This window comes from Apteryx mantelli, chromosome 3 (assembly GCF_036417845.1).
Source record: "Apteryx mantelli isolate bAptMan1 chromosome 3, bAptMan1.hap1, whole genome shotgun sequence".
In the NCBI taxonomy this organism is placed as follows: domain Eukaryota; kingdom Metazoa; phylum Chordata; class Aves; order Apterygiformes; family Apterygidae; genus Apteryx; species Apteryx mantelli.
This window is the reverse complement of record NC_089980.1, coordinates 79,673,602-79,686,728: the sequence shown is the minus strand read 5'-3', so window position 1 is coordinate 79,686,728 and position 13,127 is coordinate 79,673,602. Positions and strand designations below refer to the sequence as shown.

The 13,127-nt window shown below is 36.6% G+C and overlaps 1 protein-coding gene across 2 annotated transcripts in view; it reads left to right on the top strand.

Annotated features, from left to right (window-relative positions):
* The window catches only part of TRMT11 (tRNA methyltransferase 11 homolog), a 31,832-nt gene extending 19,430 nt beyond the window's left edge, over nucleotides 1-12,402 (top strand). For both annotated transcript variants that reach the window (XM_013958907.2, XM_067293762.1), the window contains exons 12-13: nucleotides 3,957-4,077; nucleotides 11,828-12,402. In XM_013958907.2, coding sequence (XP_013814361.2) covers nucleotides 3,957-4,077; nucleotides 11,828-11,959 — 253 coding nt within the window. In that variant the 3' untranslated portion in view covers nucleotides 11,960-12,402. The remainder of the gene's footprint in view (nucleotides 1-3,956; nucleotides 4,078-11,827) is intronic.
* The last annotated feature ends 725 nt before the right edge of the window (nucleotides 12,403-13,127 follow it).

Here is a 13,127-nt window from a genome sequence, read left to right as displayed (position 1 = left end):
TGGTATGTAGTATGTCAAAATGAATTTTACATTCTAACCATGATTTCTTCTGGGGCGTACTACAGCTATAATTTTCATAGTACTTGCACTGAAGAGTCATGCTCAGACTTCAATATTAAAACTTCATGTGGAGGAAAGCAGATTTTGAAATAAGGATTTCAAATGGAGATAACTCCTGCCTGTTTCCGACAAGAAAAGCCTTCACATGTCCTTGTAAACACGTGTCCAGTGGGTTGAGGTTTAAGCTTTGAAAATTAGACTTTCAAAGTGCAGGAGTATTTCTAAGGTAGTAGCAGAAAGATACTTATTAATATGTGTTTCTATTAGAGTAGTTGATAGAGGTTCAAGACCAGGTTCTGTAAGAGAACATTCTTGGCTCTTTGGGGCTTGGCACCACTAGCTTAACTTTCTTCTGAGAAATTAAAAGTCAGGTGACTAAGAAATGGCATATGAGAGGCAGGAAGTGCAGGAAAGTAGACCAGTTAAAGGGGAGAGAGGCCAGCAGAGCCTGCGTGGTGATGTCTGCTCAGGAGTGCAGCCTGAGATTAGGACTGTGATGCTCTAGGACAATGAGATGTAAATGTGCTCAAACAAGTGGCAAGTGTTGAGATGGAGAGTGTCTGAAGAAGTCAGAGAATGTCTTAAGAGGAGACACATCTATTCACCTACCTAGTTCTGCAACTCTTATCTAAGGGGTCTTTTTGCTTTTTGAAAACTGTTTTATATTAAGGTGGGGAGTTGATGTATAGTAGCTGTTTCTAAATAACTCCCGGATGTAGGTGGACTCTGAAGAAAGCTTCAACACTGTCATATGTTTCTACGTACAGTCATACTACACTGTATATAACTGGTTGTTGACCCAGGTTTCACCATGGAAATGGCTTGTGACAATCCTATGTATAATATCACATACTGTTTTGAAAATTTGGGAATCGCAAAGCAGCAGACTGTTACATCAGATCTCTGCGTGGTCTTCGGTAACAGAAGAGTGCACTTTTGTAGCTTGCATGTCTTTTTCTTTTTTTGATTGATAGAATTAGTATTTTAGACTTTTTTTTCTCTTGTAAAACTGTTCACAGACAAAAAAAATGCCATTGACTGTAATATAATTCATTGTTATGAATGAATATGACAGAATGCCTGTCTGTACATGTTTAACTTTTCATAGGCCTTGTGTGCTTGTGATTTCCATGCCAGTAAACTCTCTGGAATTACTGAGTTCATTCTCTTTGTTAATATACCAGAATGTTTTTTTTATCTGTTCATTGTACATTGGTAAGAGTGTGTTTCCTCAGTACAGCAATACACAGTGTTTAATTTAGATGACTATGAACTACACATTCTGGTTCTACTTTAGCTGATGTTCTGGGGAGATAAGCTCTCAAACTCTAGTTTGGTTGTCTTTTAAAGAGTAAATTTGTACATTCTACTATGAATTGACTTTATGCAGTGAAGGTTGAAATGCTGAAGTCACTATGCAAGCACAGAATATTAGTATAATCACTTTATTTTCAGCTGCAATGAGGAACAAGTGAACAAATATTAAAGCAAATATATGGGGAAAAGATAAGATGGTGGTTAGTAATACATTGAGCTATTGAGTATCCCCTGGCAACACCTGCCATCAGGTTAATTTGTTATTTATGATCCTTGTGTATTACTTTAAATTAAAAACAAATCTGTATTAAAATGGATTTATGTTAAAACCACTGCTATTATTTCTCATTTGATAATGTTCTGAGTTTCACCTGAAAGTGTGTAGTAAGGACTATGTATGTTAATGCTAACAGACAAGGCTTTTAAACAAAGTGATAATGATCTCTTACTCTGCAAGATAGCAACTCACTCCAAAGTTTACTCTTTCAATCTGACATTGAAATCATTGTTGAATCTGAATTCTTTTAACTCCTTTGCTGTCAGGCTTTTATATGGTTATGAAGAAAAACCTTTAAGATATTGTGGCAGAGTGCTGACCCTTGTAAAAGTGAGAGGCAGTTTGACAGTACTAAATACCTCACAAGTCTTACGTAATAGGAAAAAAACAGCTGAGAATTCATTTGATTCGCCTCTGTCAAAAGCATGTTCTGACTTTACCTAGCAGAAGTGACTTAATTTCAGGTACAAGAAGTGACTGAAAGTTTGTTTGGTGATCTGGAAGCTTTGGAACGATGCGAAGAGGCAATATAGCGTAGTTTCTTCCTATTTTCTAGTCTGTATTTTGTATCGTCTTACTTGTATAACAGCTCACTTTTACCTTTAAGCTAAGAAATGTCAAGATTTCCCTTAACACCTAGCTTGATCCTTAAGCTGTTAAACCTTCAAAACTGGTATTTTTAAGTCAAAATTTTGTGACAGGGTTTGTCTAGGACGACATAATGTGTCGTTGTTGTTGTTTTAACTGCAAATACTGTACAAACAACTGAGTGTTTGAAATCTGTGTTAAAAATAGCAGCAGTTGTTTGAAATTTATTTCCACCAAATCCCGGGTTATCATGGCTGTCAAATGAGGGTCTTCTGCCCCCTCCCCCCCAACCTACTACTGGTAATGAATTCCAAAACCATGGTCTAGGGAAGTTTACATCACTTCCCTATGTTGTCAGGCTAATGCTAGGCAGGTGAATTTGTTTTTTGCAATGTGTGCTTTGTTTGTTCTTGGACCTGCTCTCCTCAATCTGTCTCTGGTTTGTGTGTATAAATAGTTTTGTGGAGCTGGCATTTTGAGGATTTGTCTACGGTCTCCCAGCAAGCCTATACATATATATAAGGAGAGCTATTTTCAGTTGTGCTATATGAGGTTCCTCCTTCTACCTGAACAAGAAGTTTACTTTGTAAAGTGCATTCATAAAATCCACTTCTATATAGGAAAAATACAGAATTCCTTCTTTGTATCTTTTAAGTTCAAATGGTAGGTGTGAACATTATTTAGTTCTGCTTTTTAATGACTGACTCCTGTTGACCTCCAAGCATGGGGAGATCATGAGAGTAATCATTTTATATGAAATTATAATCACTGACAATATCATATACTATTTTCTGTAGTATGTTATTATAAATACTATACATAAGCTTATTACAAAAACTAAGCCTGAATAGCTGGTCTGTATTGCAGTATATAGGAAGGATGTCTGATCTCGTATTTATCTTATTAGCTAGGTCAATACTTCTCTCTCCCTGTTCTCACACATAGCTCTTAAATCCAAAATTCCACTTTCAGCATCTGGAGAAGTAGAAAGAGGATATATAATCCAGAGAAAGCTGTGTCTGGGGAAACTTGTGTGCTTATAAGATGGGAGGTTTTTAAAACATTGTGACTGCTGAGAAGACAGGATTTAATTGCTAGCCAGTGTTGCTACCAGCTGATGTTAAAAGGTAATTGGTATCTTTTCCTTTAGAATTTTTTTTCTTCAGCTGACAAATTATAATGTGATACATTTGTAACACCAACTTCTGAACTCCAGGAATGTCACTGTCTATTGGAAGCTGTTTTAATATGGTTTGGAATTCAAGCATAATGCTCTCCCTTCAGGGAGTAGGAGTTAAGTCTCCTGTGGCTGCACCTTTATATATGTTGCCTGTGGAATACTTTTTTAAAACCATAGCTCCTGACTGAATAAGTTATTACTCCTGATTGCCTGAGATATTTTCCACTTGAAAAGATGCAGGCATACATACATTAAAAACGTGTAAGTACATGTAGAAAATGGATGTGGGGACCCTTCTTCCTATTTACAGGGAGATTTTCATTTATTCTACATGTTTTATGTCACAAGATGATTGGAATACATAATGGAAAAACTTTGAGCACAAATACCTGAGTATCTGGTAACTTAGACTCTAAAAGTTGTAGCAACTTCCTAGGTAAGCCATTTTATAAAGAATCTGTATGAATTTTGTGTTTCCAGTGCAAGTGATCCAAATCATGAGCTTATAACTGTCTGAATGTTTATTTCTTCCAGATATACAGAAGAGATCATTCCCCGGCACCCGTGCCTGAAACTAATTAGTAACTGTGAGCAGATGCTTTCCAGCCAAACATCAAGGCGCCTGATAACCATGGAAAAGGTGAAAGAATTCAAGGTAAGCTTGAATTCTGATTATATTGTGTAAAATGGTAGCTATTACATTCATGAAAGGTTTGTCTGCTATTCAACATTTGATCTTCATTTCTATTGCTCTTGAGATTTTTATGATGAGAGTTAGAGCTTTGTAAAGTTGCCACACATTTCTTTAAAATAAATTGTGTAGTGATTGAAGAGAGTGTTCTGGTTTTAGTCTTTTCTTTTTCTCCTCAGCTTTTGGTAAACTTCTCATTCTGGGCAAGCTGTGTAACAGTGTGAAAGGATCTTGAAGTTATGCTTGCTTACGGAAATTGCATATGCTTTTCTTGGAAAACTGGACAGTGTGAATCAGATCCATAAAGATGCTTAGATGCCAAAATTCCCACTCATTCCAAAGTATAATTAGGTGCCCCGAAAGTACTAAATGCCATTATGGATCTGGCAGTATAGGTACACCATATTCAATTCTGTCACTTCATTTTTACAGTGGTACTTTTGATCTTTAAATCAATAGAGGGACAAGGGGAATGTAGCTTTTGGAAAAAATATTGTACCTGTCGCATAAGCAGAACGAAGCAAAACCAGGGTTGTTTTTGCCCTCCTTTTTTTTTTTTTTTTTTTTTTGTAACACTAAGTGCCTCTCCCGAGGCACTGAGACATGAGAATATTGCCTTCAAGTCTCCTTCCCATTCTTTCTGCCTTTTCCTTTCACCTGGTTATATTAAGAGATACAAAACCAGGGTGAAGCAAGTTCTTAATGAAAATGCATACAAAAGGTGAGCAGGTGTTTTGTCTTGTCAGATGGAAGAGCTATTTTAAATGACAGGAGACAGAGTCAGACTGCTGTGTCTGCATGGTGCTTGCACTAATAACACAGCAGGACTTCAGTACTACACTCACAATGTTAATGATGGCTGAACCTCTCAAGCAATACCTGAATTTTTGTAAAATACCGTATGTGGAATTCAGAGCCAGAGCTGCCAACTTTGTCAATAGCAAACCCAGAAGGTAAATTATGAAACATTTTGACATGCATGTCTCAGGGTGTTCATGGGTGTTTTCTGTAGGATTCTTTGTATGCTAGCAGGTGTATGATTACCAGTGCTGTAGGATGAGATGTTCTAATTTAAAAAGTATATTAATACTTCTATAGACAGGCTTTCATCATTTGTTACTTTTGTTTTGTGCATTGCCTGTTCTTCAGTACATGCTTTAACAGGTTCATATCTGGAAATGGTTAGATTTGACCACCTGATGCTGGTGGTCAGGCTTACTGCTTAGATAAAGCTGTGCAGGTGCTTCTGCTTAGGACACCAGAAGTCTTTTAGAAAACTTAAAGATTCCAAAAGCCCATATACGGTTTCTGGTGATGCAGTACTTCTGCAGATAACAAGATACATGCTGATTCCTTAGCTAGCACCTGTTTGTTTTAGTCATGTTGTTTGGCATCTTACTACCTTAATACCTCTCCTCCCCAGTGTCCCTTAACTGACGTATTTCATACTTTTCACTCTTGAGGACATGTTTTTTGAGATACTAAGATAGGAAAAAGCCTTCTGAGGTAGTTGTTTCTGATTGACCAGATAGCTCCAACTAGTGAATTTTATCATACTTCCGCAGGCTCCCCCCCCTCCCATATGAAAGGATGGATCTTTATTCATATACAGGTATTATGTTTCCAGGCAGTTCCTGTTTGCTTTACTGAACAGGTTCATAACAGGAACTCAGGTATCCCTTGTAGTTCAGCTTAGTGTAGTATTCGCAAGTGACTGGAAGGTTTTACAAACTATGTAGGATCATTGTGCCGTCCTTCAGTATCCTCAGTGTTTGCCACCCATAATGAATTGTGAATTTCACAGTAAATTCCATTCCATTATTAACACTAAACTCTTAAGAGGAATTTCCTCAGGTGCTCAACATGAAATTGATGGTACAGTTTTATTGTGCTTACAATGTACAGGAGAGCAAAGTGAGAATAAGTCTAGTTGAAGTGTTGTCTATCAGAATCAATCATAAGCATCATAGATCATAGATGCTGGATTAGAAACATCACAAAAGGTGATATATAACTTGTGTCTTTTAAGTGTCCAGTCTGTTCTATTTAAGTTTACAATGAAATTGTGCCAACTGAAAAAGATTTCTTACTGAACACAGTGTTGAAATGAATAAATTTTTCCAGCATGAGCACAATATAAGCAGAAGAGTTGTGGATGTGGGTTTTTTGTTTTGCTTTTTTGGGTTTTTTTTTAGAAAGCATTTAAGGCTTACTTTGGAAAAGCATAGTGATCATTAGTAAGCCACCCATCTTAAAATATTGTGATGATAATAGTAATAAAGATGAATGAATGAAGGCAGTTGTTGTAGAGGGCAGTTAACCGTAACCAGCTATCCACTTCTAGTTTTCTAAAACTCAAAAGGTAGATGAACAGAGCTAGAGAAGTGAAGAACAGAATCACAGAATGGGGGAGGAACAAAATAGATGTGATGTGAGGTGAGGGCTTACTAGCCTGAGGTATTGCCCTTTTTTCTGTGGATTTTAGTTTCCCTTCTTCTTTTATTAAATGGTTGTGGATCTCCCCAATATCCATAAGTCTGAGAGAGAACTCTCTAAGGTAGGTGATATTAGAGCAGGTAGGTCTGTGTTAGCCTAGCCTCATTCAACTGTAGAGAGAGTTTTTGAAGCAGTAAAGAAGGAAGTTCAGCTCTCCAAACTGTGGGTGTCCATATTTAAGAACTGAAATGCAGTGGTAGTGGAAGAATATGAGTAGCTGTTGGCTCAGCAGATTTGTATTGTAAGGTCTGTGAACTGTTATCTTGTAGGAGTCCAGTCTTTTGCTTTAGGTCAGAGACAGTTTGAACCAATTATTCTGGACTGAACCAAATGAAAATGCACTTTTTGTTGTGCCAGATTATTTTTCAAGAGCCTTTAAAAATCTACTTACATAAGACTGAAAAGTCTCATTCTGTTCTATCTATATCTGAATTATTATTTTTTTATTTTAAATGTCAAACTGGTAAGTGGTTAGTCGCTAAGAAAATTGGAATATAACAACTTACAGTGTTACTACCAAGTAACCCAAAAGGGTTCCTGGGAATCTATATCTGGTGGTCAGTGCCCTGTTTTCAGAAGAGATGGACTTGCTAACAGTCTTTAACTCTATGGTTGTTTGGTGTTCCCTTTTTTATAATGATGCATCTAGCTTTTTGTTTTCTGAGGCTTGTTGGTTTCCCCGTAATGTTTTTTTTGACCACTGAAGAATTGCTAACACTTTGATATTCATTTTACTCCTCTGCTGGCAGTCTTACAGAGGTGTATCATATCTGTTTGGCTGGTAAATGCTACCTAATTCTGAAGTTTCTAATGAGGACTTCTTAAAAATGTTGGAGGAGAGGTCTCTAATTGACAAGGATTGAGAAAGACACCTAGAAAAATTATATGGCAAGATAAAATGGAAAACCTGACTGAAGGGCAAACTCTGAACAAATGACTACCCAGGAAAGGGCTCTGAGCCCATTGGGCTTAAAAATCCACAAAGCTGAGTGGGTCTAACATTTCCACATCACACAGTCACACTAAGAATCTTTATTGGTGTTGAATTTTTCCTACCAAACTCAGCCATGTCTGTTCCTGGATGTGATCCTTCTGTCCTTGAGTTGGAAACTACATGATGTTGTTTATAGCTGTATAGCGTTAGTACAAATGGTTTCTGTAGCTACTGTCCAACACCAGATGTAGAGTGGTAGGAAGCTGTGATAAGGCAAAGAAGATTTTTAAACAAAAGCTGAATGTGGGTAATTACCCTAAGGCTGAACTGAGGCCTGTAGAGTCATAAAAACCTTTTGAATTACACTTAATATCTGCAAAGGTTTAAATAAAAACAAAGTTCACTTTTGTTATCGTAAGCTCCCTCCTCTTTCTTCTCCTTTTTTTATTATTTATTGGAAATGTGTGACACCTTTTTTAGTGTTGTTTTTAGAAAAAACATTAAGTTGAAAACTCAAATTAGCTGAAAGCAGTTCGGTAGCATCCACTTTTGACAAGAGTTTTGTTGGTTTTGGATTGTCACAGGAGTCACTGTAAAACATTTCAGGGTATAAGTTTTATGTGGTGACTGTTGTTTGTGATTAGACTGCTGTTTTGATAAGTCAACTTATTCAAAGTCAAAACCAAGGATGATAAAAAAAAAAAAAAGAATGACCAGCGGGTAGACAACATCTTCAGTTCTGACCTTTACAAATAAAGGAAGAAATCTTTGTTTTCTAGTAGTGCTGGTAGAGTGCAGAAACACCTGACCTACTGCCAAGTAAGCTGCTTATTGCTGATCAATCTTGACACTTGGCCAAAGGAAATGTCTTCTTGGGAAGTTTCACTATTTTATGCAGAATAACCAGTTACAAACTTTGTCCTGAAAACTGACATTGTACAGTTGTTCCAAAGGAAATGAAGTGACAAAGGCTTCCTTACGCTTTCTACTCATCCTTACATAAAACTGTGTAGCACAAGCAATACTCCTCTTCATTGTCCAGTGAGTCACGTTAAGAGGAAGAAAGGGACTATCTCCCTTCAAGCACTGCAGTTCAGCTCTGTTCTGAGTTTAACCTTAAAAAAAAAAAAAACAAGAAACAAAAACTAGGGAAAAGAAAAACATGTGTGTTGAGTGCACTGGACAGTTAATGGGCTTAAGGGAGAACAGATAATGGTATGATCTTTAATTGAAATCATCTCTGTGACTTGGTCCAACTTATTCATTATTGCATCCTGCCCACCCTCTTACTGCAAAACATTTCTGCCAGTTCTTTAGAATGCATATTCTACCAGTTCATGCTGCTCAAAATAGAATTTAACTGAGGATATTTGATGGGCTTCCTTATTAAAATGAACTGTTGCCTGATGCCCAAGAAAATTCTAATCCAATTAGCATAAATAGTTTCATGAATAAGAACTTTTGACACATTCTTGTCTCCATAGAGTTAAATGCGGCCTGTCACTAGTGTTTAGATTGTACCCTTTCAGCTCCCTGTGTAGGTACAAAATAACTAGAATAGATAACCCAAATTAGAATTCGTTCAGAAATCATTAGACTCTGAAATCCAAGAACTACTTTTGTTTTGATCAGTTCTTGTATTCCCCATAAAACTATTTTGATTACTAAATGTTAGCATTGAGTGGCATTTCCAAATAGTTCAGAATTTCTTGTTTTCTCTTCCATTTTTAAGAAGCAGCCCCCAGTCTGTGCCTTTTCTTTAAAACCATTACCTTCTTTATTGGGCAGTCATGCCTGTATAGGGGGGAGATAGGAAATGGAAGCTCTTCAGCTGGAACTATGATGTGGGCCAGGAGCTCTCTTTGTAAGCTCTCACAAGAAATCACTGCCTGAACGCAAATGTCATCTGGTCTAGTAAGCACAGCTTTGGATGAGGTATGGATTTATAAAACGGATTCTGCTGTTGTGTGATGCACCAAGCCTGTTTCCATTTGATGAATGCAGATGCTCCTCTTACAGCTGTGTTTTAACTTAAAGTTTATTCTCTTACATATCACGTCCTCTCTCTGCCCTAACCAGCTTGGGGGTGGGGTGGGGTGGGGTGGGGTGGGGTGGGGTTTAGTTCCTTCCTTCCTTCCTCCCTTCACCCTGGATCAGCATTTTCTTACTTAAGGAATCAAGATGAATGGTATACAGGTATGTGACCTCTCAGAGGTTATAGGGTTTAATTTTTATGTTAAAATACTGTAAATTCATGTATCATTATCCTTCAGGGTCAAATATCCCATCCATTTCTCAAAACATGTAAACTACATAGGATTATCATTAAAACACTTCCCACTCAATATACCAAATGAGATATCTAAAAAATATATGTTTAGGTTGAAGAGGGATTATTGGCCTGCAAATTCAAGGGAAAGACAAGTGTTCTTTTCCTCAGAGTGGTTCTGTATAATGGAGAACTAGTGGGTACAGGCTGACTGTCAGAGAAGAACGTCTTCTGTGTCTTAAGTCCTCCTTGTTTTCTGTCTCCCAGTAGTAATTTTTCCCATGGATGTTTTAAAAGCGTGTTGATTATGAGCCTGAGAAGGGTATTAGAGATGGCTGTGTTTCACAGGTGATCAAAAGACAATAGATAATACTATGTTTGTAATAGGTTTAATGAGGTCATTTTCTCCTACTACTTTCCAACTTCTCAGTATTTAAATGGAACTGATTTCCTCATGGTGATGTGCATGTTTTACACATTAGGTTTCCACATGGAACTTAACATTTAGCTAGTTAATTTAAGCCAGTGGCACGCCACTGGTATCTGCTCGGATAGTAGATGAAAACTACTTCCATAGGAATATCTCACTGTGTCCAGAAGAGGGCACTTGTACATGCACACATCTTGCTGTGTTACCAGTCTTTGTTTCACTCCTTTAGTATGTGCCTTAGGGTGTGCTCCAAAGCAGGATCTGGTGTTGATCTGGCTAGGTGAAGCCTAGAAGGGCTACAGAATAGCTGAAGGGAGTTCACTAGAGTTCAGTTCACCCTTGTATTTACTAGTTTAGTAATGTATGAAAATACAGACTTTATTTACTTCCAGGTTATTGCTGCTTGTGCTAAAGCATTCTAGAGCAACCTCATTTTCAAGTATGAATGAATAACTCTGAATTGTAAACTTAAGTAATGAACCAATCTGTTATGTTGCTGCATTGCTTAAAGTAAAAACTTGCAGTACGCCATGAGTGTGTATCGAGAAGAAACACTTTTCAGAGAAGAGTTCTAGTTCTGTTGTGTTTTTATTTTTTCTTTGTAATGTTTGATTTTTCTTGTGATTGTTTGTATCAGTTCCATCTTGTTAGTCAGCGTGATAAACTGACATCAACCCTAAGTGCTAAACTGTTTTTAATGTCACCATCAGTTTTCTTCAGCACTGAAATTTAAGTTTGATATATCATTTATTAGAATATTGATAGCAATAGTTGACAAGTATCTCAATATTTAATTGTATAAAACCATTGTATGTGACAAACTAAATCTTTGTGCATATAATGGTCAAACTTTCTAAACTGTATTCTTGACTGATGTCAAATAGGTGTTACGTGTAAGGGTTTACAATGTTAATTTTTTCTTTCAGAGGACAGTAAAAGCTAAACAAGGAAAATATCCTCTGTAGTGCTTCAGTATTTGTAGGAGCTCATGTTAGTCATTCATGTTCTTCTGTTTGTATCTGCTTTCCACAAACCTCTGAGTGATTGGATTTTCCAGGTGGTATTTTTTCCAGAAACTAATCTTTAGATTTTCCATTACAAAAGTCCGTGTGGCATAGTACCTATGCTCCTCATTCATGGAAGGGTTGAATTCTGGTGATAGTAGCTGAGATGTTTCCAGTGATTCAGCATAGTTCAAGTTTCAAATGTCTGATATTGACAACTTGCACAGAGTAGAATAATGGAAATTTGAATGAATACTTTTTTTTAAAAAAAAACAACTTGTCTGCTTGCAGATTGTATTTGTCAATGTTACATGCCATATTATCCATTGCATATGAGTTCTCATTTGTGTTTAACATTAGAGTTTGCAGTAGGATGTCTGTGTTCTTCTTAATCCTAATGAAAACCTTATCATTGTATTTTTGGAATTCTTTAATCAATCTGATGACTTAATTTTTGCAATTCAATGGCAAATACTTACTTTTGCTTGCAATTGTTTGAAAAAGTTCTGAGGACAAACGATGGCAACACACACCGAACATACTACCGTAAATTCTAACACTTGCCTTTTGATACCATGCAGGATCAAGATCAGAATTCTTACTCGTTGGATGGTCAATATATGCCGTACAAGGGACACAATTCTTTTCGTGAGAAGTATTTCAGTGGTGTGACAAAGAGGATTGCCAAGGAAGAAAAAGACAACCAGAAGTAAAATGTAATATAAACAGATTAAAAAATGAGGAAAGAATGAAGATCATGTTTCTTTGTAAGGACATCTGGATGTGAACATTCATTTGGATGCTTCAGAAAATAAATACTGCTTTTGATTTTAAAACAAGATGAAACCCACAACACTGAGAGCAGTTTTTTTTAATTAGCTTTGTTTATAGCAGATTTTATTGTACAAGTTTTTTGAGCCTTATTTAATTTATATTTGTACTTTCAAGTACTAATGATGATTGACTAAAACCATTATTATTGTTCTTTCACCATTAACGTTTACAAAAAGTAGTAGTATTATTTGGCTTCTTAAACTGTGAACATCTGGCTGTTTTAGAAACACGTGGTGGTGATCAAGGGTTGCTTATTAAGAAGATCATTTTCATTTGTTTTGTTTTTTTGTAAATGGTATACAATAAAAACAGCTAAGCTTGTTGTGAGGCTATTTTTTTTAATTGTTGCATGCAATAACTGCTCATATGAATTCAGATTGCTCTGGCTGAGGCCAGCAGTGCTCGAAACAAACAAACAAAAAACATAAAGAAACAAACGCATACACAAAAAAGCCTCTGTGACCTGACAAACTCTGGAGAGCCTATTAAACCCTATGAAGCCTGTCCACATCTGAAGCTCATCTGTACCTTGGATTTGCTCTTGCATTCCTAAACCTTGACTCTTGGTCAAGCCAACTGTCTGCAATTTTTGGTTCAGAAACTGATAGTTAAAGCAGTAACAACAACAGCATAAAATCAGTAATCGTTCCCTAATGGTATTAAGCCTAATCAAATCTTTGAAATTGAAGCCGTATTTGTTAAAGGGAAAACTTTTTGAATCCACACCATGTCCATCATGAAAATACCTTTGAATATTTGAAAACCACTAAGCCCATTAATTCAGGATGTTAATGGCTTTTCTCATTTTGGTGGTCAAAGATAGTCAAATATACTTCAGCAGGGCGCTGGTGAAATTTCTTCCAGCCAGATAAACCCTTGCTTCCTAATTTGTTGAAGGTTATTGACTGTGGTCATATTACAATCTTTGTAGATCATAATTGAAGAGTCTCTCCAAAAAACCAATGATATCTAGGCAAGCAGCACAAGTCATTGTGTATATCTGATTTAGTTTGTTAACTGAATTCACTTTTCCATGTATTGTGGTCC